Source organism: Sceloporus undulatus, chromosome 8, assembly GCF_019175285.1.
Source record: "Sceloporus undulatus isolate JIND9_A2432 ecotype Alabama chromosome 8, SceUnd_v1.1, whole genome shotgun sequence".
Classification (NCBI taxonomy): Eukaryota; Metazoa; Chordata; class Lepidosauria; order Squamata; family Phrynosomatidae; genus Sceloporus; species Sceloporus undulatus.
Genome location: NC_056529.1, coordinates 13,888,860 through 13,913,170, shown reverse-complemented (window position 1 = coordinate 13,913,170; position 24,311 = coordinate 13,888,860). Strand labels below are relative to the sequence as shown.

The window sequence follows — 24,311 nt, the reverse complement described above, 5'->3', positions numbered from 1 at the left end:
GGTCTCTCATATATATATAGCAGCTTCAGAAAGATGACTGCAATATAGTGGATAGGCAACCCAGGGGCTTGGTCCAATCTCCCTGGATAGACTCTGATCCCAGCCTCTCTTACTTCGCCTCTTATTATCAGAAGAAGTAGAGTGTGTAGTTCATATGCAGACAAACCCAAAATCAATTCCTAGCATCTTCATGTTGGCATTAGGAAGACTCCTGCCTAAAATTGAGATGAGCCACTCCCAGTTGTTGCCAACAGTAGTTGGCTAGATTGACCAACAGTCTGGCTCCACAAAGGTAGATTCCTATATTATATACTTCAACCCTTTTCTTCCACACAAACAGGTCTTTTTAAAGCCTTCATATAAATAAAACACCAGCAGGACACTAATAAGAGCACCACTCTTGGGTATCTTCCAGAGATTTAGCTGGGTCTGAGACAGCATGGTGTAGTGGTTTGGGCATTGGACTATGACTTTGGAGATCAGGGTTCAAATCCTGCTGGGTGTACTTGGGAAAGTCATAGTCACTCAGCCTCAAAATATGGCAGTAGCAAACCCTATGAATAAGTTTGCCAAACCCCCCCCCCCTCCAATTATCAGTTCACCTTAGAGTTGTCATAAGTCGAAAATGACTTTAAGGCACACAACAACAATGTCACTATTTGTATTCCCACAAAGCCTCAGAGGGCACTGTGGGAAATGGTGGTTATGCCCAGGTGCTATGAGGCAAAGTACTGATGTCACTAACAGGTATTAATTAATTAATTCATTTATTTTATTAACATATTAATATCCCACCATTTATCTGCAGATCTTGTGGCAGCATTTAAAAAATGAATTAAAACCATGTGCCTAAGAGGCCTCAAAAGCTTATGTGAGCAACTGTTTTTTACTTGCTTTCTAAACATCAACAGTGTTGGCACTAGTTAGGCCACCAAGGGAAGGATGTTCCCCAGCTGAGGTGCCACAGCAGAGAAGGCCTTGTCCCATGTCCTTGCACAGCATATTGCTCTGAGTAATGGGATGCAGTGGCGGAGAGATAAATCCACCTGTAGCCACTAATGGATGAGTAAGCCCAACAGAGAGCAGGGCCTTCTCAAGCCTGATGTCTTGTCAATTGAAAGTCTGTTTTGAACACTGTGGCTCTTTTGACCAACTTGTAGTTATAGAATCTTTAAATGTCTTTCTGATTGTATCTTGGGAAGCCTTGTTATTGCATTTAACCCAACTCCTTCCATCATTGTTTCTATACCTTTTACATCTACTTGTGTTATACATATACTTGACCCCACATCTCTGCAAACTGCTGATTAGGTATGACAGTTTTTGATCCTTCATAAAGAGATGTCACTTTATCTTCTTTGTTTATACTGCCATTTCTTTATGCTGTTTTATTACAGAGATGGTTTGCCACAAAAGGGGTATTCTTCCTTTTCAGTATAAAGAATGGAGTTGGGTTTTCAAATGTGCCGACACAGACTTTGCATAGCTTATCTCTTGTCACTTGGATGTGAGACAGTCACGGTTTGTATCCCAGGGTCCTTTTTGCAAAGCTGTCAAGACAGAGCTGTAGTAATCTGCCTCTGAATCCCACAATGTTTAACTCTCAAAACAAGGCTGCAGAAGCAATGTCTTGGCATTGCTTTGCTCAACAGCAGATGTAATTAAAAAATACCCACACTGGCCTTAGAAAAGATTCTTTCCTGTCCCTGCTTGGATGGTTGGTGGCAAAAGCCGAAAGTCATCTTGAACGGAAAGAGAAGGGCTTGGATAGGTCAGGCCGAACAAAAGAAGAGGGCATTGTTTCAAAATAAAGTAGCGGTTGGAAGGTGGTTCTTTTGGAAGTCACCCTGCAGATTTGTATATAGAAAGTGCACTGACTGTACACTGCATGAGCAGATGAAGCATTTCCATGACATAATGCAATTGATAAGGAGTTATAATTTGAGATCATCTTTTACATGCTGGAGTTATTGAACCACTTAATAAAGCACACGCATTTGGCATCCTGTTGGTGATATACATGGGTGTAAGTTGATAATTGTTGTTGAAGTGTGCCTTCAAGTCGTTTCCGATTTATAGTGACCCTAAGGCAAACCTAGCAATAGGATTTAGCAATAGCATTTAGCACATATCATGGTGTTTTCTTGGCATGTTTCGTCAGAGGGGTTTGCCATGGCCATCCTCTGAGGCTGAACATTTTCTCAATTGATGTTCTTTCCCAAGCTAGTACTGTTTATTGCAAATAGTATCTTGAAGGTCAAATATTTATTCATCATCCTGTTTCCCAGCCCCCAGGCAAACAATATTGTCTATCATTCTCTACGAGCAACTGACAGTATTTAGAATCTCTGAACATTGTGACTGCATATAACTCATTGTTACAGATAGTCTCCATCTGCTGTATTTGCTGCACAATATGGCTAATAGTTTGAGTTAAATTTACCTTAGGATAAACCTTTCCTGGGTTACAACCAGGGCTGTTGATTTGGTATGCCAAACTTTGGTTCTGATTCCAGTTCAAACTCCTCTGTTTTTCTACTGTCTGACTCCAGTACTGACTCTGATTCAACTCTGACTCCTTCATAAATGGCAAGTATATATTAATTATTAATAACAAATTTAATCTAGTAAAATAGGAGCACAAGCCATTTCATCAGCACCATGTAAATCCTCAGGCTACTTAAATGAACTGAAAATATATTTGATCTAAATTTCTGAACAAGAAAACTTCCCCAAATTCCAGTGAAAGTAAATATACAACAAACTAGGCATTTAAGAAGTTTAAAGGGTACAATATAAGTATACAATAACAGTGTTATTGTTACAATGTGATAAGTTTTCTATTTTACATTTCTACCAACTCTGATTCTGAATCTATGCAAAATTGCATCTGTGACTCTGACTCCAGCTCCACAGTCCTGGCTACAACATCTTGTGTCAGAATCTTTGATGTTTCTTGGAAAGGTTTGGAATTTGCTTTATTGTCCTAAGACAGTCTGCTTGTGGAAGTCATGTGCCACCTAAACAATAGTAAACAACAGTAAATGCTTATGAATTGCCACAAGACTTGCATACTGTAGAACAAAGTAACAGCTGCACCAGTGCGACACAGCAACAGTACAATGCTCAGCTGCCATTGTAATGAAGTTATGGCAGCCTTGCAAGTGGAAAACGCTGGCCCAGATTCAAGGGACAGATGGAACAGGAAGCTGCAGAATTCAAATTAATTAACCAATGTGACACCATATCTCATGGCTTAAATAAGGATTAGGGGTCCTTTGCTGCAAAAAGTCATTGTCCCCCATTTGGTGCTAGAGCAGTTGTTTAGTATTCATGGTCTGATGTGCCAGAAAATGCAGATTGTATCTAGATTAGCTTTTGTATTAATGGTTAGCATTCCAGCTAGGCAAGCATGTTCTTTGCCTTCTTATGTGTGTTGTTATCTGGTGAACATGAACTCCCCCCCCCCCCCCGAATCTCATTCCACATTTCTGTTTATTCAGTAGTCCACTTTTGGCATTTTCTGAAGAATAATTTCTTTGGAAAGTGCTTAACAATGCCACAAGACTTGTCAATTTTGCCCTGAAACACATTTAAGTGTGGATCTTCCTTTATTCTGTTTGCAAAATAAATGCAAATATACGGTAAACCTCAATTAAATGCACTCACCCATTTGTATCGTAGATGAGGACTTCTCAGCAAAACTGCTATTTAGTATTTGCTTTCTGATCTTTCTCAGGGTTAGGTTTTGATCTTTCAGAGCATTGTATTTTCTTTGTAGCATATTTTCAACACACATACAGATGATCACATTTGGAATTGTAATGAATTGATGTGAAAATCCATGCCCGCATGTCTGCATTTCCTGGAATGAGAGTTTTACTCATTGATTGTTTTTCAAAGTGCTACACATTGAGTACTGAGATACAAATTAGAAAACTTCACAACATAAAAACACACAAATGCAATACTGCTGAGCTGTAGGGCCTTTGTTTTTTTCTGCTCACTAGACCCAGAACCATAGCCCTCTCATACTAGAGTAATTAATCCTATAGCGCTAATGTCTGTGGTTCTGGTGTATGTATGCAGAAAGCTATCCATTGAGCAGCACAACATTAATTTGGGTTGGTGAGATAGTATTTCCTTCCTGTGACTTTTAGTTGCATCTCTATATACATCTTTAAATAAACCAACAAAAATGTGAATCCAGAGTAAACTCTTGTCAAGTACAGTTGCTCCAAGCTTTAGAGGAGTGTATAATGTCTCTTTAATAAGTGATGTTTTGATCTCATTTAAATTAGACTTTTCAAGGGATAAAAAACATCAGCACTGACACTAGATTGGAATGTTTTGGCTTAGTGCTGGAATGTTTGATTCATCTAAATTTGGGCGGTTATGATGACAGCTGAATATTCCTGAGAACAGTAACTACTATCGGTATTAAATATTATCTAGAAGAACAGCCACTTAGTTTGAAACACTGCAGGTTTTCGCTATTTTGCGATTTGTAAATAACAAACCCATTATAGCCTTCTTTTATGGCATTAAATTCAAGGTTGATAGTAGTTTGGGAGGCTGGTTTCATATCTCATCAGAAGCCCACACCACACAGTTACGGTCTCATAGCTAGCAGCCAAATGTTGGTCTTGTCAGGATAGATGCAAATTATTACAATGTGTTCAGTGGTGCATGCTGCTGTATCAGAGATCAGAAGGCAGCTCTTTTGTGCGTGAAGCTGTTCCTGTGAACTTCAAACCAGGGCAAGGAGGAGGCACTTCGACAGCTCCCTAAGAAGATTGTGGACTGTCCAAGTTGAGGTCAGAAAGGCCATGCATTGTCAACACAGCCAGCATGTGTGCTGGGATTCTCCATTCTTCTCCCATCTTTCTACTTGAAGGAAACAAAATGTGATTATGCAGTCAGATTGGAAATGTTTGTGGGGTGGGAAGGTTGGATTTCAAATATTCCACTGTTATGTGCTTCTGACAATGGCAATTACATTTTGTACCTTTATCTCCCTTTGCTTTTTGGGGGGGAAGTATGAAGTCCATTTTCAGGTTTAATTTGATCTACAGGTTGGGATACGAAAGAGTACAAATTGCAGATTGTTTGGTGAAATCCATCTTTTGCAACTAAAATCCTCAAGAGCCCACTGTCTCTCAAGACAAGGTATTATTAGCTGCCCTGTTTCAGTGGGCGCCTGAATGAATCATTGTATGTTTACAGACATCCACTTTCTCTAACAGAGAACTTCTGGTTATTTCCTAATAATGTATTCTCTAGTGCTTTTTTATTTATTTATTTTCAAAGTGCTGTGCTAAGGAAATTTTCCCCAGGGCTTTGCTTTACTTTTCTTCACAACAGCATTTTTATCGGGTGGGTTTTTTTTAAGAAAAGGAAGTGTACAGCCCTTGAAGGATGGTTCTTAATGGACTCTCTGAGACAATGCCAGTCCCGGCTATGTGTGTTTGGAGGAGATCCTCTCTGATGATTTCCAAATAATTCATTTCAGGATTCAAAAAAAGCAAGAAAGAGTAATGAATAACTGGATTGGAACTTTTAATAGGGTCACCCCAGAACAGACATGGCTAGATTTGATTTCTTCATTTCCAATTGGAATGAGTGAAACAGCATGCAAGAGATCAAAGTCCATATTGGAGAGCATACATGTCTTTTTGTTGAGCTAAATTGTTGGAGTTCAATAGTAAAATCCTTCCTTCAGCTGATGAAGTCAATGGGGTGTGGGTTATTCATCTTCAATCAATAATGAAAGTTATTTTGTTGTTGGTCAGGGTCAGCCCAGGGCTATGAATGACCATTCCCAGCTCCAGGCCTAGAGGGTGTATTCACTCACTTGCATGCCCTGTGTTTAGCTACTGGAGCCAAAGTTGGGAGTTAACTTGCTGCTGGAACAGAAACAGAAGAATTCATAAGCCACTTCTCTGATGACTTGATTGATGGCCAGGATTCTAACATGGATACTACATCCACCTAATCCAGAGACTTGACAGGGACTCATGCCACACATACCAGTTCATTCTGAATTTGAAGACATATCCTATGATAACTGGAAGGATTCTGAATGAGTATGCCTTGAAGTCCTTTGAATCTGTGGACATTGTCAGACAAGGGAAATTGGAAATATAATCCAATGGCAATCCAAATGCAATCATGGGGTTTAACGTTACTGCATGATAGACTACCACATGCAATGGGAAGTCAGTCCAAACGCAATCATGGGGTTTCACGTTATTGAGAGAGAGGTGATCACACACAATTTCGGGCAATGGCAAGCTATTTTTGGGCAGTGGGAAGTCAGTTCGAATGCAATTTGAATTCACATAAATTTGCTGATCTAGTGAATTCACGTGAATGCATTCTGGCCCCACTTTCTTTTCATTCGAAATTAAGAGAAATTCCTCCCGTGTGATAAACTCCTGTCTTAACACTTCCAGATTTTGGAAGGATAGATTAAGGGTGGAAAACACATGGCTCATTGTGTTAAAAGACTACAAGTTCCATCAGCCCCAGCCACTATGGTTCAGTGCTGAGGAATGATGGGAGTTGCAGTCTGCAAACAGCAAGATGCCCTTAGATTCCTCTTCCTTGGGCATTCCTTTTTAAAACTCTAGTATCTCTGACACTGCCCATAAAGTACAGGTACCTATAGAATCATGGAATCATAGAGTTGGAAGAGACCACAAGGCTCATCCAGTCCAGCCCCCTGCCATGCAGGAAATCACAATCAAAGCATCACTGTCATATGGCCATCCAGTTTTTGTAATTGACCAGCATCCTGTTAGTGTGTGTGTATGTACCTTCAAATTGCCTGTTACCCTATGGCAATCCCATGAATTTCTTAGGTGTTTCTTATGCAAGGAATATTCAAAGGTGGTTTTTGCCAGTTCCTTCCTCTGAAATACAACCTATAGGTATTTGTTGCCAGTCTCTCATCCAAGTACTAACCAGGCCTGACCTTGCTTAGCTTCCAAGATCAGATGGGATCTGCCACTTTTAGGTCTCCACAGAAGATCCAGCTGAGAGTCAAGTTCACAGCCCCAGGAGCTCTGTGTGGATTTCAACTACCCTGATATTTGTTGGACATCAAACTCAGCCAAATCATTGAGATCTATCAAATTCCTTACTTTTCTGGAAGACAATTTCATTGTCCAAAAGGTTAAGAGGCAACAGGGGGATCAGCCATTTTAGATCTGATCCTAACCAACAAGGATGACCTGGTTAATGGGGTGCAAACGGTGGGATCATTAGGTGGGAGTGAACACGTTCTCTTGGAGTTTGTTATACAGTAGAAAGGAGAAGCCAGGCATAGTCAGACACACATTCTGGACTTTAGGAGAGCTGATTTTAGTAAAGTTATGGGAATACTGGGGATGATCAGGAATAGTAAAAGGGAAGGGGGTTCAGGATGGATGGGAGTTTCTCAAAAGGGCACAATTTCAAACTGTTTCAACAAGGAGGAAAAACAAGTGGTGTCTCAAGAATTTGGGATGGATGACTAAGGAAATTTCAGTTGAGCTTAGTTTGAAATAGGGCATGTATAAGAAATGGGAAAAGGGGGAAATCACCAAGGAGGAATTCAAACAGATAGCACATATAAGGGGAAAGTCAGAAATGCAAAGGCACAGAATAAGGTCAGGCTTGCTAGAGAGGTTAAGAACAATAAAAAGGGCTTCTTTTTTGTCCATAGCAAAAGAAAGGAGGAGGAAATGGTAGGGCCACTACATGGAGGAGATGGCAAAATGCTAACAAGGGACAGAGAAAAGGCAGAATTACTTAACATCTTCTTTGCCTCATTCTTGTCACAAAAGGAAAAGGGTGCTCAGTCTGAGGAAAATGGAGCAGAAGACACAATAGGGGAAATCCATCACAGAATAAGTAAATCATAGAATCATAGAGTTGGAAAAGACCACAAGGGCCATCCAGTTCCAGACTCCCAAGTTACCCCCATGAATATCCAGGACTCTGAATCCCATCTGGTTGTGAGTAACTAGTTTAGCCAGTTTGCATCAGGTCTTGTTTTTATTTTGACTTGACTGAAATGATTTAGACTAATTATAATGTGTAACTTTCTCTAAGTGGCTCAACAGACTGCCCCTTTCCTTGTTGGATTGGGGCCATGGCAACTACATGCCGCAGCCCTGATCTGGCTTTTCTGCAGCGCAAAAAGAAGCTGCAAAAAGCTACTACTTTTTGTGCCACAGAAAGAGTGCAAAGCTACCGCCACGCCTTTTTGCTGCTTCTTTGGCACTGATTCCAGTCTGTCAGTATGGAAATGCCACATAAATGTCACTTTGTCCTTTTTGCTGGTCTTGAAAATGGCTGTAATGAAAGACATAGGTCTAAGGTGTTGTTGGATTCACCTGTTTTATCATTGCTGTTTGAGTTGAGAAAGGATGGAATAATTAAAGGTTCAGTCTCAAACCATTACTGAAAATAAGGTAACTGATCTCCTGTCTTGGAGGTTTGGCATTTTCTGGAGTAAAGGATAGTAGTACAAAAAAACTCAAAGCAGCAGGGGATTTTACTGTGTGAATCATTGTAATGATGATGTTCATGATTTTTTCAAAGAGATGCATGGATTTGTAATAATGACATCAGCTATAGAAATTTACATAATCATGCTCAAATCACTGCCTTGTACTCTGTTGGATCCAAATATTGATGTGACATGTAATAATGTCATATCACTTTAGAGAGAGTAAAAACATACAAATAGTTTTTTAAAATGAAAATACAGATTGCTGTACAGCGTTGTGTAAATTTACAGCGCTTTATAAATAAAGGTTAATAATAATAATAATAATAATTGCTTTGGGGTGGAGAAATTTTGGCCCACCAGATGTATTGAACTACCAACCCCATAATCTTTTATCATTGACTATGATGGCTGGGGCTTCTGGGAGATGAAGTCCAACACATCTGAAAGATTAAAGTTTCCAGTTCTAGATAGCCATCATATGTGTTAGAATTCAGGTTTTATAAAAGGCAATTAAAAATTGTTGTTGTGTGTCTTCAAGTTATTTCTGGCTTATGGTGACCCTAAAACAAACCTATCACAGTGTTTTCTTGACAAGGGGGTTTGCCTTTTGCCTTCCTCTGAGGCTGAGAGAGTGTATCTTGCCATGGCCACCCAGTAGGATTCCATGGCTGAGCAGGGATTCAAATCCTGGTCTCACTCAAAACCATTTTACCATGCTGGCTCACAGTTTCAAATACAGCAAGGTAAAAAGAAAATGGTGTGAATGTCATATTTCTTAGGAAACTGAGAACCAGACAGATAACTACCTCCATTTACACATTACCTGGAACAACTGGATTGGGAATTAAACCTGAATTTAGGAGAAGCTTTGGATACCCAGTATTGGTTTTAATGTAGTGTGCTAACTAAATTGGATTTGGAGTACTCATTGAAAGCTATTTATGGCATGCTCTTGAGCACATTTACTGTTTTGTCGGAAGTACATGCTAGCAAGCATATGAGTCTTTAAGACAGGCCATCTGTTAGTGTTAGACCTTTGGATAATTGTCAACCCATTCTATAAATAAGCATATATACAAACTGCCCAAGAGTGCAAAGGTGATTTCCCACTCCCCCCAATTTGCTCTTGTGTGGCAGAGAAAAGAGAAAATCACAGAATCACAGACCCCGATCTGTCCTTTCAGTCCCCTCAGCTTTTTTCAGAAATCCTTTCTTATTTGCAATAACAGCACACACACACCAAAGCCCACTCTGCAAAGCTGGTTGTTGGCCGTCACATCTCAGGTTTTGGATTAGCGCAGTCCCAGTCTAAGACTCATGGAGGGTTTCCTCCCCCCAGAGAAATTCACAATATAAGCTCTGCATAAGTAACTTCCCATCTCCTCTATCTGAATAATCTGTTTATAAAAAGTCAAGGCACAAAAGATTCTGATCTTTAGTGATGGCTTGTTCTTAATTGTCTTAAAAAGAAATGCAGTGGATTAAACAAAAAGACAGACAGACAGAAAAGGGCACATTTGTCAGAGTGACTTTGATTTCTTCAAGCTCTGGATGCTTCTTTTAAAAGATGTATTTCCGATGGATCTTGCCAGTTAACCAGGGAGATGATCACACCAGCAAAAAACATGGGAGCATAGCAGTATGCTCCTGTCAATATTCCACAATAATGCAATCATTATCATACAACGTCGCAATTATCCTGTGATTATCCCATGAATAAAGATACATTCTAGTGCTACTTTTTATTCATGGAAAATCCCAGTGAATAAAAAGCAGTACAAGAATTCCTCTTCATTCATGGGATAATCGTGGTCATGTGATAATTATTGCATTTTCGTGCTATATTGATGGGAGCATACTTCTATGCTACCATCTTTTTTGCCTATGTGATAATCTCCTAGGAGTCAGTGTCATATAGTGATGAAGAGGTGGAAGGGGAGACACTGTGGGAAGGATTCAGGGGTGAACATGGCTCCTGCCCCCATGTAGTGAACACCATAATATTCACATTTTCACCCATCCCTTTTGTGCAAGATATATCTCTCAAAGTTCATGCTGGGGGGAGAATCTCTGTCTAGGGCACAGATAGGAAGCTGTGGCCTGAGCCTGTTCACACTCACCAATCTGTTTGTACCACCAGATATTCAATTGAAAATTGGCTGAGAATGTGACTCAGAAGAGATCAAAACTCACTTTGGGTTTTAGCTTTCTGGATATTTGGCTTTCTTTTCTTTTTTAAGGTAGTGGGTTGGTTGTAGGACATAGAAGATCGCAAACGGACACATTTTGATGCAGTTTGGTGACATTTGTGGTGATTTGAGGAATATTTCTACTAAAGTCTTTACAAAATTTGTAGTATGGGGCCTTTGGGAGGGTTGGAGGGGTACATGTGGCTCATGAAGAACACATTCCCCATTCTGCTCAAGTGTGAAGTAGTCATTGTGTCAGCTGGGGAGTTCTGTGAAAATCAGGACCTGAAGTGTGCAATGAAAACAAATATTCAACATATTTTTCTCAGATGAAAATATGTTTGTTTGTTTGGAGAGTCCAGATCAGAAAACAAATGATATGCATGCCCATGTCTTGCTAGGATACGTTCTTAACTACCTGTTGAGCTTCTTTTGCCTGTGGGCTTCATCTGCAGAGCTGGTTGCAGATGTTGCTCTTTCATGCTGGTGGCCAGTTCATCATCCAATCTCATAAGGTGCAAACAGGGATATATGGAAGATAAAAGTGACCTGGTGTGTGTCAGAATAAGGTGACAGTGGGATTCAGATTCTGAAAGGGTGAATCATCCTCTCAAGCTAGAAGAGTGAAAAGGATGTCTAGTGGAGGAGGGGGAATTAGATTCAGTAGGAAAAATAAAATGTTGAATGAAGTGTTGGTAGAGAAACAATCCACAATCCATTGCTTTTTATATTCCTTCATGCCATTTCCAGAGACAGAAGTCTTGAAACCTTTTCCTTCTGTTGAATCCATTGATTCCTTCTCTCCCTTTTCATATTTTTTTAATCCTGCCTTGTCAGTGACATTTCAGGATATCTTCTTTCATTTCTAATCTCTCTTTCCTTTTTACCTCCTTCTTTGCAATTTGGAGCTTAACATGCTCTACTCCTTTAAAAAACACACCTTCCCTTCTGCACTTACCTGTTCTGGTGGGACGAGATTATAGCTATGGCATATTCTTAAAATATTACAAAGAATTTTTTTTTTTTGGTATGTCACCTGGGAATCAGACAGAGAATGCTCTGAGATTGCTTGCTTTCAAATCCCACTACAATTGCCAATTTCCAGATCCCCTTTTCTTTCTCCTTTTCTCTTTTAACTTCTCCATATCCAGACCTGAGTCAACAGGTAGCTGCTTATCTCTCCTCTTCTCCAGAAAAGGGTTTATTTTTAAGGGTGTTTATCCAGAATTATCTCAGCAATCCCATGTGAATCACTTTCTCTTTGGAGGCTACAAAATTTTCCTGAGCATCTCCTCTACCTCTTGGTCTGAAACCTGGGAGGACTCATTCCCATATTTAGTGCATGTTTTCTGCATGTTTTCTTGACAGGGCAAACACAGCACATTTGTGCCTGATTATCAGGTTCAATCATTTTCTTTCTCTTTGAACGTTTTCAAAGTCCTGCTGCCTCTAACACCATAACTATATTCTCACCCTATTGGAAAATTGTGTATTTTCTTCCCAGCTGCCTCAGATTTCACTTCACTTGAACCAGAGATCTAAACTGTACTGAATCCTACTATTAATCTCATCTACAGCAAATCAAGTTAATAAATAGGTTTCTGTCCTGTTGAAATGTTCTTTAAATCAGACATACAAGCTATAGCCAAGATCCAAAGAACACACATCTAGTGCTGCATGTCCAAGAGGACATTATGCATGTATCTTCTGAATAGCACCTTGCCTAGGTGTGCCATAGGGCAAGTGGATGTTGAAACCAATATAATTTTTAAAATCAGTATGGGATCTTATAGGATGATCTGTTGTTTTATGGAAAAGAGAGAAATTAAGTATCATACTGCTCATTCCCAAGTCCCTTAGAAATGTCTAAAAGTAGCCAAGGGTGTTATTTGAAACTCTTTTGAGAGCTTTCCTATCCAGAAAGGTGAACAAACCATTTTGAGATAGCCTGCCGGGGCTCCAATGAATATGACCGTCACGTAGCAGCAGAAACAGTAAAAGCAACTTAGAGAAGCATTCTGCTTTCTTCATCCCAGTTCATGTAAATTCAGACTCAGTGGAATCTTTACTCCTTTATCTAGATTTCAAGATCTCAAATAAACAACCAAAAAGACCACCTGGCACATAGAAGATTCAGAGCAGATGCATCAAATGGCTATGTTATGGCCTCAAAGCGTCTCATCACTCCCCTTCCCATAGCATTTTAATTTTTTCACCTGTTCCTGCTGTTGGACCCCTATGATTTCCTGGCAGGGACTCTTTATTGCAATGTGGAAGATTCCCAGTTTAAATGCCAACTTTTTAACTTTGCTCCCTTTTTATTTTAAGGTTTCCTTCTTATGAATCCCACTCCTTCTGGCTTGCCTGTTTCCTTGCCCTGCTCTCAGTATCCTCTTAAACTGCTCTGATTTTATTAGTTTTCAAAGGTAGAATGTGCAAGTACCATAGACTGTGCAGGAACAATAAAACACTACTTTTTAAGGGTGGCTGTCTCAGTATGAACATATGTGCTCAATTTCCAAATGAGGTTGAATTGTATTAGGTGATTGCTCAGTCATAAGGCATTTGCAAGCCAGTGTTCACTCCATCTGACTCTTTGGTACTCAGACACAGATGAGTACCAGAGATGGATTTAGCTAACCAACAATTTCTTAAAAGCTTACCATGTGCTGCCCATAACCTCATGGGAAAGTAACCAGCTATCCAATATACCTGGCTGCTAGTAATTAAACTAAAGTTTATACAAGCTTGTTTTAAAATATGAAGCTTCTTCGTTCGTAATGTACATAACATAATGTACAAAGTTGACCATGACTGATCTCCATATTTTACATTGCTTGGACTGTATGGCAGTTTAGTGTGCCTCCTGCCTTGGAAGCTTAAATGCTGCAAAAACAGTTGTTTGAACACAAGAGACTCTGGGAAATGTATTTTTTTCCCCCAGGATATGCACCTCTGGTGTCCTGGATACTATACAAGCTGATTGTGTCTACAACGCTTCATAATGTGAGCTCATTTTGGTATATGAAAGGGTATACAATTTCTGAATTGGACTTGAAAGAAAAATTAGTCACTTTTTTAACTTGCATGGGGAGACGGAGGACCATTCTGCTACTAATCAAAGCAATGTGGTTACTTTATTAAGTATATTTAACTTACTTATGTATAGCTAATTAAGAGAAAGCCAGCATGTGTAGTGGTTTGAGTGCTGGTGTAGGATTCTGGAGACCAGGGTTTGCAATTATCTATGGTACAGTCCACAGGGCTTCCATGAAGAAGAAAATTATATGTATGAACCACTAGTTTTATTTTATGTTGACTGCCTTTCTAAGTTTTTGGGTCTGATGGATGGCATGACAATCCATTGGGGTCAAGGTCCCTTTGGGAAGTAAACAGTAACCTCGCTTCTGAATTGCCATTGAATTTGAGTGCAATCGGCCTGTGTCTCTCCTTGGCCTCTTGCTTACAAAGACAGCATGTTCTTTGTATTACATGTGTGCAGAAGGTATTATTAACCCATGTTTGAGGAAAGAGGGTTCACAAGGAGAGCTTCATTATCAGATTTAGAGCCACACACCATTCTATTATTGACCTGCCTGGTGCAATCAATGCGGCAGGCACACAGGTTGGAAATCATGTTCTCGGCCTGTAGACTGCATATCTTGCTGCTAGTGCTGATTGTGCATTATCTTTTAAATGACAGTATCTAAACAAGTATGGATCTGCTGAGCTCCAAAAGCCCTGGCTTCGACTGGAGAATGCTAAACCTTTTGCAATTTTTGTTCTTCTTTGAAAAGAAAAAGGTTGCTGGCATTTAAGATGACTGAAGAAATTGCAATTAAAGGTTGAGTCAAATGTGGCTGAACTCATTCACACAGACAGGATGTAAAACTATGCTGTTGTACTTCTGAAACAGACTGGTTCATTGCAATGTGAGATGCTTGAAACGGGATGAAACAACAAGAAGAACAGTAGCTTGTGTTTACATTGGCTGGAGAATCAGTGTAAAGAGGAGCAATTGCACAACTGTGCAAAACGGCACATATGCACAGATTGGCAGCCTCAATAAAGAATAGTTTACACTCCTGCATCAGTATTCCATTTCCAAGGGATATTGGGAAATGTGTTGAAAGCATCAATATGATTTCATGTACCATCTAGTCATGGCAACATATAACCCTTATACCAGGTGAGACTATTTGCTGATCTTACTATGCCTGGCAGCATCTGGTCAAAGGAATTCCTTCATATTGATTGCAAACTAATGTATATAATGTATATATATAATGTATATATATATACAAACTAATATATATATATACAAACTAATATATATATATATATATATATATATATATATATATATATATATTCATTGATTTGAGAATGAGCCTTTCAAGGGAAGTTAAATGTCCTCCCTCTGACTTCTGAAGGCTTGTTCACCTTTCTTTCCTTCTCCCCGCCTTCAAAAATGCATAGGTGTCATGTCATGTTTTATAAAGCCCTCTCCAACTGTTTAATATCTATACTCACTTGCAACTACCCTTTTGCTCCTTCCTGGAGCAGCTGGAAACATTTGTAGCATATACCTTTTGGTTATTATCCACTTTGTTTTCTGACTAGTGCCTGGCATTGCATAGGTCATTCCACTAGAAAGGTGTTAAATATTTGCATAGTCAATACAGTGGAATGCAGGGTGGGATTTTTGCCGCAGTTATATTGACTCATATAATGAATCGTTTCACCAAGAGTTGCTCAAATGCCTGCACAAGAGGCTTGTGTGGTATTCTGTATGTTTACAATGTCTGTCAGTGTGATTTTAGGAACATAAGGAGCTACCTTACACTGAGTCAGGCCAATGGTCTATCTAGCCAAGTATTGCCAATATGGTTTTAGTACTGGTTCTCCAGGGTTGCAGGCAAGATTCCTTCTTAGTCCTACCTGAATCTTTCCTTCCTAGTCCTACCTGGACTTAACTGAGGATTGAACATGTTACCTTCTGCAAAACATGCAGAGCTCACAAATACCTTGTTGCAGGATTACTTGCAACAAATGCATGTTCTCAGCTAGCTAGGTCCTCCCCACAATTGAAATTGCAATGACCCATGGGTTTTCCAGGGCTCAAATGCTTCCCCCTCCCTCTTCTTTTTAGCATTACTATTTTGCAGAAGGTTTTGTAGTCTGTGCCTTGTCCTTTTGAGGTGATCAGAAGTTTGTTTTCTTGAAGAATTGCACACTGCTCAGAGGAGCAGGGGACCATGGCTGTTGGCCAAATCAAGAAAGGCTAGAGCATTTCTTCACTCTAGTTTGTAAAGTTGTAACCTGTAGATGTAGCTATTGCAGGAATCTGAAGCATTCATCATCCCTAGGGCAAGCAATACCTTAGGGCCTATGATAACCCAATTTATTGGTGGAGATTCTCATCTTAGGATAGTTATCGCAGGATGCCCTTCTGGCACAAGATATTCACAGGTCTCTGGATGGTTTCATGTAGCACAGTGAGTGTGGGAAAGACATATAAATGAATTATATCTCCAGTGTGATTCACTAGCATCCTTTTCTTCCTCCCTCTTGCCCTATCCATTCCACTGCAATATATATGTTTGCATCATGCTCTTCTGCCTACCTGTTTACACTTCTTCCTACTTGTCAGAGAGAATATTGGAAATGATGGGTGCTGTAGTCCAACACACCTGGAGAGTGCCAGATTGGAGAAGGCTCTAAGAGACGTTCTGTGTATATAATGAAGCTATGTTTTCTACTTGTCAGAAATTAAATCCAAATTGTTAAGATGTGAGGCAAGGTTATTTGTCAAAAGTACTTGCTTGGTGACAATGGCAGCTGCAGTGCTTTTGGATGTGATAAATGCAACAATATAAAAGGTGATGCCTGACAGAAGCAGATAAAAAGAAAAACTGCTGGGAGAGGCGGGAAATACAAATAACATTTATTATTATTATTATTATTATTATTATTATTAAAGATGCCTCACTTCTGACAATGTTAAATCATAACTTTTCGATCTGTATATGAACTCATATGAGTGGATTTTAATGATTTTATAGTATTGTATTTTCACTGTGGGTTTATGCATTTTTATTTGTGTTTTGTATTTTAATATGTTGTAACCCACCTCGAACCTTAAGGAGAGGTGGGAAAGAATTATTATTATTATTATTATTAGTAGTAGTAGTATTGTCATTATTGATTTACTAGGTGAGATATTTATTTAATGAATGACATTAAATAAATAAACTTAATAATATTGTGTCAACGACATGCACAAGTATTTTAAGTATCTGTTTAGCTTTTTCTTTTTACATTCATGCATAGCTACAGCAAATCATAAGTAACCAACTACTACTTCTGCAATACAATTTATAGCTGAATTGCTGTGCTATTTAGAAAGCTCCACTTCTATGCTTTGGGTTTAAAAGTCTGGTTATATATCCCCCCTCCCCACCTTAAAAAAGCCATAGTTTTTGCCTTTTCTCTTAATCTTTGTCATGTGGTGCCCAAAAGAATGAGCATCATTGTGTCGAGTTTCATAGGAAACCCACTGGCCACAATACTGGTAGGAACTTTGACATGGTTTAGAAACTCCACAGCACTTCTGACATCTGGTGGTTATTCGGCAGAAGTGAATGTTTCAGCAACTATTGTACCAAAGCATTTTAAATGGGGTCATTCCTACCTCCGGAGACAATGTCTGCAACTGGAACCTTCATTAGTTAAATGTTGCCACCAGACAATTGCCATTAGACCAATGTCATCTCGGTAGTATAGGATTTTGGAGGATTTTTCTCCCTCTTCTAGTATAAATAATAACGTTGGGTTACTTTGACAGAAGTAACAGATTTGTAGAATGTTAAATATAATTGTACGACTGAGAGTCGTTCCACTGTTGTCAGGTGAGTATTATTAGTCAAATAATTAGCATGGTGACACAGATTTAATTTATGCTCCTTCTTTGTTAAGGGATCTCTTCCTGCATAAATTTTTGTGGTTGGCGGTTGTATTCCCTACTTCTCTCCCATAGTATTTATCTAAAACTGAGATGTACAGAAAAGAAAGTGCTGTAATTGCAAGACTTTGTGTTGTAAAGTGAAATGGAAGATAGGCACGCAGTTGAAAATACACAAACAGTTTCCTTAGGACAAATGAGACTCCAGCAATGGTGCTAACTTGTTCCACTGAATTTGGTAGGATGTTAGCCCAACCCATTTTTTCTGGATTGAGACCAGTCTTCTGTTCATGGTTGTGGTGGTATAGAGCTAATAGTCTTACAAGCAAACCTGGCACCCAAATTTACAAATCATGGCTGGGCTTGAAAGGTCATTCATTTCATACCACCAGATTAGTATGAGATAATGTCTGTTCAATGGATCTCGAGGGTGGGGGGAAGATCTCAGTCTAAAAGCCAAGGAGTGCTATAGACCTTTGCACAAAGACTGCATGAGTGTCAAGAGATCTCCAATACTTCCAAGAGCTGGATATTCCAGACACCATTCCTAAGGTGCTTGTAACTCTGAGACACAACTTCCGTTTGCATTAGACTGAATATACAACTTCTGCATAGCATTAGGATTTATTTAGCCTCTTGGCAAATGACAGACAGGATGTCTGAGCAGTAATGTCTCCCTTGAGGAGGTTGGTTGCCATTCCTTTTATGGAGGGATGGAAGCTAATTGCAGAGGTGTGCGGTAAATGTCATCCTTTCACCAAGATTAAACCACTGAGCAACCCAGTATCCATTTCCCCCTGGCCTACCTGTTAATCCCTTTCTGCTGCGAAATGCTTTAGTGCTGAGAATATTGCCCTGTGGTTTTGAAATGCTAGAGTTACTTTTGGTTCCCTAATAGGGGCACAATATTCTTAGATTCCTTTTGCTCTAAATTGGGGTAGGTTCTTCCTTCATGGAAGGAGTCCAACTAGCTGCAGTCAATAGACTATGAAAGAGGTATATCCACACTCCCAATTGTGACATTAGTCACAAGAAAGCAACATATCTTAGTCCTTCCAGACTCAGAATGCAGCAACTGGTGCTTCTGTTGCTGAAGTATTTTCTCCAGCTGTCAATTGTCTGTCATCTCTTTCTGGCTAGACTTCTTATCCATACTGAGTGAGACTAAGTAAGATGTGGCATAAAGAGGGTGGCTATCCTTAAGTGACAAGAGAATATTGTTTAATTGTTACAGCTAAGGAGATCCCAGGAGGCAAGCTTCCTCATAGTGTTACCTCTTTACCACAGTGGCGCGAAATCCTCAACTTGCTGAATTTCATTGCATTGTGTTTTTCTTTCTCTTCCTTTTTGTTGTGTGTGTGTATGTGTGTGTGTGTGCGCGCGCTCCCCCTTTGCGCTTAAGTTCATGCCAACATTAACAGATCTATCAGTTCAAAGCAAATGTGTCACGTTGGCAGCTGTTACTTAGGAGCATTTTTTCTTCTCTCCCCCCCTTTTTTTTCTTTATTGCATTTTGTTCTGTAATAATTGCAAAGCTTTTATGTTGAGTTCTGCATAAATGCGACTGAGTAGGAGGGTATGGGCTTGCTCTCTATTATTCTGCCCCTCACGCACGTCTCCTTTTCCCCATCTTTTTCCAGAACCACACGTTGAGCCAGCACGCTCAGTGAGCCCCTGGCACTACAGGACACCTCTCTGCAGAAGACTTGACGGAAGCTCAGTGGGGAGGACCATTTGAACATTACATCCAATCAAAGTGTCATTTGCAACCCAGATGTAAAACTCTAATGATTTGGCCATGAGGCGCTGCTATTATAAGCAGCTGGAAATGAATATTAATGGAAGAGATTAAAAGTATTCCATGCGCAGTATTTTTTATTGTCCTGCTTGAGCTTAGTGTACTTTAAAGCTTCTGCTTCTGACTGGATTTATAGTTGCTAGATAGGAAGCTGCTTTGATGCTCTTGCCCTTTGTTGCTTCTTGTATTATACGGATAGTTCCAAGATTTAGAAGTGATTTTTTCCTCCCTCCTTTGCTTTCTTTTTCTTTGGTTTCTTCCCTGTTTAACTGCTTTTTTTTAATTGCAATTTTAGGTAATCGTGCATCGTGACGTGATGGCTTGGCTATTGTCTGAATAATTTTTTTTACACTTTTTGATCTTTTTTTTACAACAATTAAAGACTAATGCTTTGATTGGATTTGCCAGTTCACCGGACAGTGATTAAAAAACAACAACTATGTAATGAATATCATCGGTTTCAGTGCAACTGGATGGTCTGCTTTATAAATGTGACTTAATCTGATTGCATTAACTAATACAGTTCAATAAAGGGAATACATTGGACGAGTGATGGAGTCTCAAATCTATAGATGTGTGTGCTGTTTTGTGGGAATACGGGAGTATGATATCGTGTCTGATGGAAGATGTTTAACTCTGAACCGTTTGTAGTACAGTAATCATATGAATTTGTTTAAGGAAGATTAAGTCTTGGGAATTACAAAGCTGAGTTCCATAATTCCAAAACTGTCCAAATCTGTGATTCCAACCTCTAAAGCAGAGCAGAGAAAATGTGACCCTTTAAATGTTGGTCTATGAACCATATCAACCCAAGCCAGCCTCCTCATTGAGATGAAGGTGGGTTACAGTGCTCACTGCCTCCACCTTCAACTAAAAACCTATTTGTTAACCCAGTAATTTTCCAGATTTTTGGCATTGTCTGTTTTTAATTTTTTTTACCTTTTTAAATCATTTTTTAAAAATTAAACGTTAACTCTGATCTTTAACGGATTTTATTATTTCAATTTTTGAAGTTAGTTTTAGCCATTAGTATTGTAGTATCTTTTTGATTATAAACTGCCTTGAAATGTTTTGACTACTAGATGCGATAAAATAATTCTTAAGTAAACCAAAATAAATAACTAGGGAGGGATGATGGGAGTTGCAGTCCAGTGACATCAGGACAGCTACACATCTCCCAGTCTTGGCCTAAACCTTGGGGCTTAAAGGGTAATGGTTAACAGGCAACTACAGTAACAGGAATAATGTACATCCTGCTGTATTCTGCCTACACATTCTTTCTATGGATAATGGCTATAAACATCCTGCAGTCATGAATTGAATGCTAACAGATCAGCACTCCCAATACAAGAAGGGCAGAATTCCATTCTCCAGGCAGTCAGGTAATGTTTTCGAACAATGACATAGTGCAGTTGCAGAGACCATAATTTTTGGAGTGTCAACATAGGAAACGGATTTCCCTGAAAGGAAATGAGTTTTCAAATTGTAAGTGGATTGCACAATTAAAATTAGTGCTGAGATGTAGTCTTTTATGGCCAGGTCAGAATCAGCTTTAAAAGAAAATTTATTTGGTTATAGTGCCGGTACATGTATGCCAATGTTGTGACATGGATGCACCATTGGGCACATGCATTTTTTAATTATCCTCTGGAAACTAGAGTTGCTAATCATGGTGCAAAGCTGTTTGGAAATTCAACACACATGCCTTTTATCTAAAATGGACTAAAACAATTGAGAGAATGGGCTTGGAACAGAGAAAAGATATGTACCAAACAAAAGGTTACTTTTGGGTGGGCAATCTGATTTTATGAGCGAATAAGAGCTTTACTTGAAGAGTTAATATTGAAACAGCTTGTGTTGCAGTCCATATGGTTTCACAGTGAATGACAAGACATTCACCAAGTGCAGGATGCCAACACCAAAGAATATTTATTTTTTTATCTTTTTATTATATTTATTTGTATCCTACTCTTTTCCCAGGACTGGGACTCAGAATGGCTTCACAGCATTAAAAACAATACAATTAAAAACATAAAAATAAAATAAATAATAATAATAATAAGTATATTAAAAAGGAATTAAATTATTACAGTATTAAAACAGATTCTAATTTGCAATGGGGACTTTGCGCACTCAGTCTTCTGTGCTGGAAATAAAAATTTTCCTGAATTCAAAGCTAGACAGAATATCAAAAGTATATTGTGCTAAATTACTATTTTTGGTAAAATCCGTGTACACACAAGCACACTTTTAGACAGAGCTCATAGCACAAAAATATAAGTGCTGTAGTTCCCTCAGCATCATCTTGTAGGAGAGTCCAAAGCTCATACATTTTTTCTCAGCAGTTACTATCAGAGAGAACACTTTCATAATTCACATTAACCATTTGCAGGCTTGACTGAGGAAAGGGTTTGTAGATGAATTGATATAAACCTGATTGTGATACAGACTTTGTAAGTGAGCAAACTTTAGACTCGAAAAATCTAATAGAACTTTAAAGCCCTCCAATCAGATTCTGAACAAGTATCATCCATGGTTGGGCACACATCTTATCTTGTTTACTTGAATATCAGCACCACACATTCCCAGTCCAATGTCCCACATTGCATAGTGCATCCTCTAAAAGTCTTACGTATGTCTTCATCAGGAAAAGATGTTTGCCTCATGAAGAAACCAGTGGAGCGTCAAAAGCTTGCAACATGTATTTTTATGCATTTTGATGTGCCCGATAAATGTATCAATGTTTGGTGGGGTTTGTAGGGTTTGGATGTTATTGTACTTTGCTATATGGCCAACACAGCTACCTCTGGATATGATCTCTTTGTTGTGTTCACTTTCCATATGCAGAAAGATTTGGTGACTTGGAACCAACGAACCAACCCTCTTCTATGAAAACTGCATTTCCCATGAGAGGATTGCCCCATATGCATGTCAGATCATTTGCATGAGCTTTCATGACAACAAAATCAGATGTAGCACATGGTTCTATCTAAGGCAAAGAAGGAATTGTGTCTGGTCTTTCAACTGTTTGTGAAGTGCAGCTCCTAGCAATCCTTACCACTGCTTATAATGAACTGCATGCTGGCTAGGACTCTTGAGTGTTGCAGTTCATTATAAGCAATCTAAGGGCTGGTCATTATGTAATTGACACATGCCAATGGATTTAAAATATCATTACCATAAGGTCTAAATAACATAGAAAGGGTGACCAGTTCCTCTTAATTCTATTCACTGACTGCTTGGCACTTACCTGCCAGCAAAACCAGTTATTGATGAAAACTGAAAAGCCAACATTAGATAGCCGTTAAAAGACTAAAGTCTCCAACTTTAATCTCACCAGTGATGCTAGCTCAGCTGAGATGACCTTCCTTTCAAGATGATCATTACAGCAACTGGCATAATGACCAGAATCACATTGGTGTCTCATGGATGTATTTGGACATTTTTGTCCCATGATGATTTTTGCATTCCTTTGAGTTTTCAAAAGTGGTGCTTTTATGTATAAGATTGCACACTGAGTTGTGCAACATTCCATTCAACATGAACCTCACTTTTTAAAACCTTATCTGGGTTACTGATATCAGGGCCACTTATTCTTTAGTATAGGAGATACCTTTTATTCTTCAAAAACGAGGGACTGGGTCATCTAATTATTCTACCAAATAATTGTTACTGTAGAATTCAAAGATATTGGCGGGGTACAGACCGCCGCTTTGCGGCGGTCTGCCGCCGACTAACTGAAAGAAGGAAATTGGTAGCATGAATTTTGGTAGGCTAAGACCCTCTTCAGACCAGCCATTAAGGCCAGTTTGGGGGCAGATTCGGGGCATCGCGTCCAGATGATGCATACCCTGATTTCCCCCCCCCCCCGGGCACCATGATGCCACACACCACTCCTCATGGCTAGGCAAGAGGTGGTGGTGCGCTGCCCCTTTGGCGCAGTCTGTCAAGCCCCTAAATCTACTTCCTTAGATGCATTACTGAGGTGCTACAAGATCTCTCAACATACTGATTCTACAGACTAGCATTGCTATAACTTTGAATTCTACCTCTATTGTTACCGTAGTAATTGTTGGGTCTTTTAAAGTAATTGGCTGAATAAACATGCCTCTTGTTTCAATCCCTTCATAAGCAGTGTGCCAAAATGCTATTTATTCTAGTCCCAACTGCCACACCTCTATATGATACATGCAATTTCACTCTTTAATTAAACTGCTAATATCTTTGCAAGTAAGATAAGAGAAGCTACTATTCAATTTTGGGCAGAAATCATTGTGGATAGTATCAATTCTTTGTGCCTGCCCCCCCCCCCAGTAGAACGGCCATAAAATGCTTGATAATTAACACTATGAACACAGCCTTGTGCAGAGTTTCTCTAGACAAAGTCCTATGAAAATAAGCTGGACTTCCTTCTGATTAAACACATTCAAATCCAATGCACACTTAACCTTGGAGCAAAATGGGATTTACTTCCAGGTAAATAGGCAGAAGATTGGACAGCAAGACACAGATATTTCATATGTTTTCTAATTTGGAGTACGGACTTTTGCCACTCAGTCCCCTGTGCTGAAAATAATTTTTCCCCCTGAATTCAAAGCTAGATAAAATATCAAAACTATATTGTGTTAAATTATTATTTTCAGTAAAATCCATGTACAAACACAGTCTTGAAGTAGGATGTAATAAAAAGAAAGCTTTAAAAAGAGATCTCTAGTATGATGCCATTTATGTAAGCTTTGATTTCTGTAAGGCAAGAGCAACACATTTCCAACCCTCGCACATGTTAAACACTAGCACAGTTAATGGTTTTTTACACTTAAATTTATCTACATAATTACATGTCATGAGAACAATTATAAG

At 39.1% G+C, this 24,311-nt stretch overlaps 1 protein-coding gene across 1 annotated transcript in view; it reads left to right on the top strand.

Moving 5' to 3' along the window:
* The window catches only part of ZNF423 (zinc finger protein 423), a 354,629-nt gene extending 334,632 nt beyond the window's left edge, over positions 1-19,997 (top strand). Inside the window, exon 9 of the mRNA XM_042437934.1 lies at positions 19,294-19,997. Within this exon, the coding sequence (XP_042293868.1) occupies positions 19,294-19,323 (30 nt within the window). The 3' untranslated portion in view covers positions 19,324-19,997. The remainder of the gene's footprint in view (positions 1-19,293) is intronic.
* Positions 19,998-24,311: the final 4,314 nt, after the last annotated feature.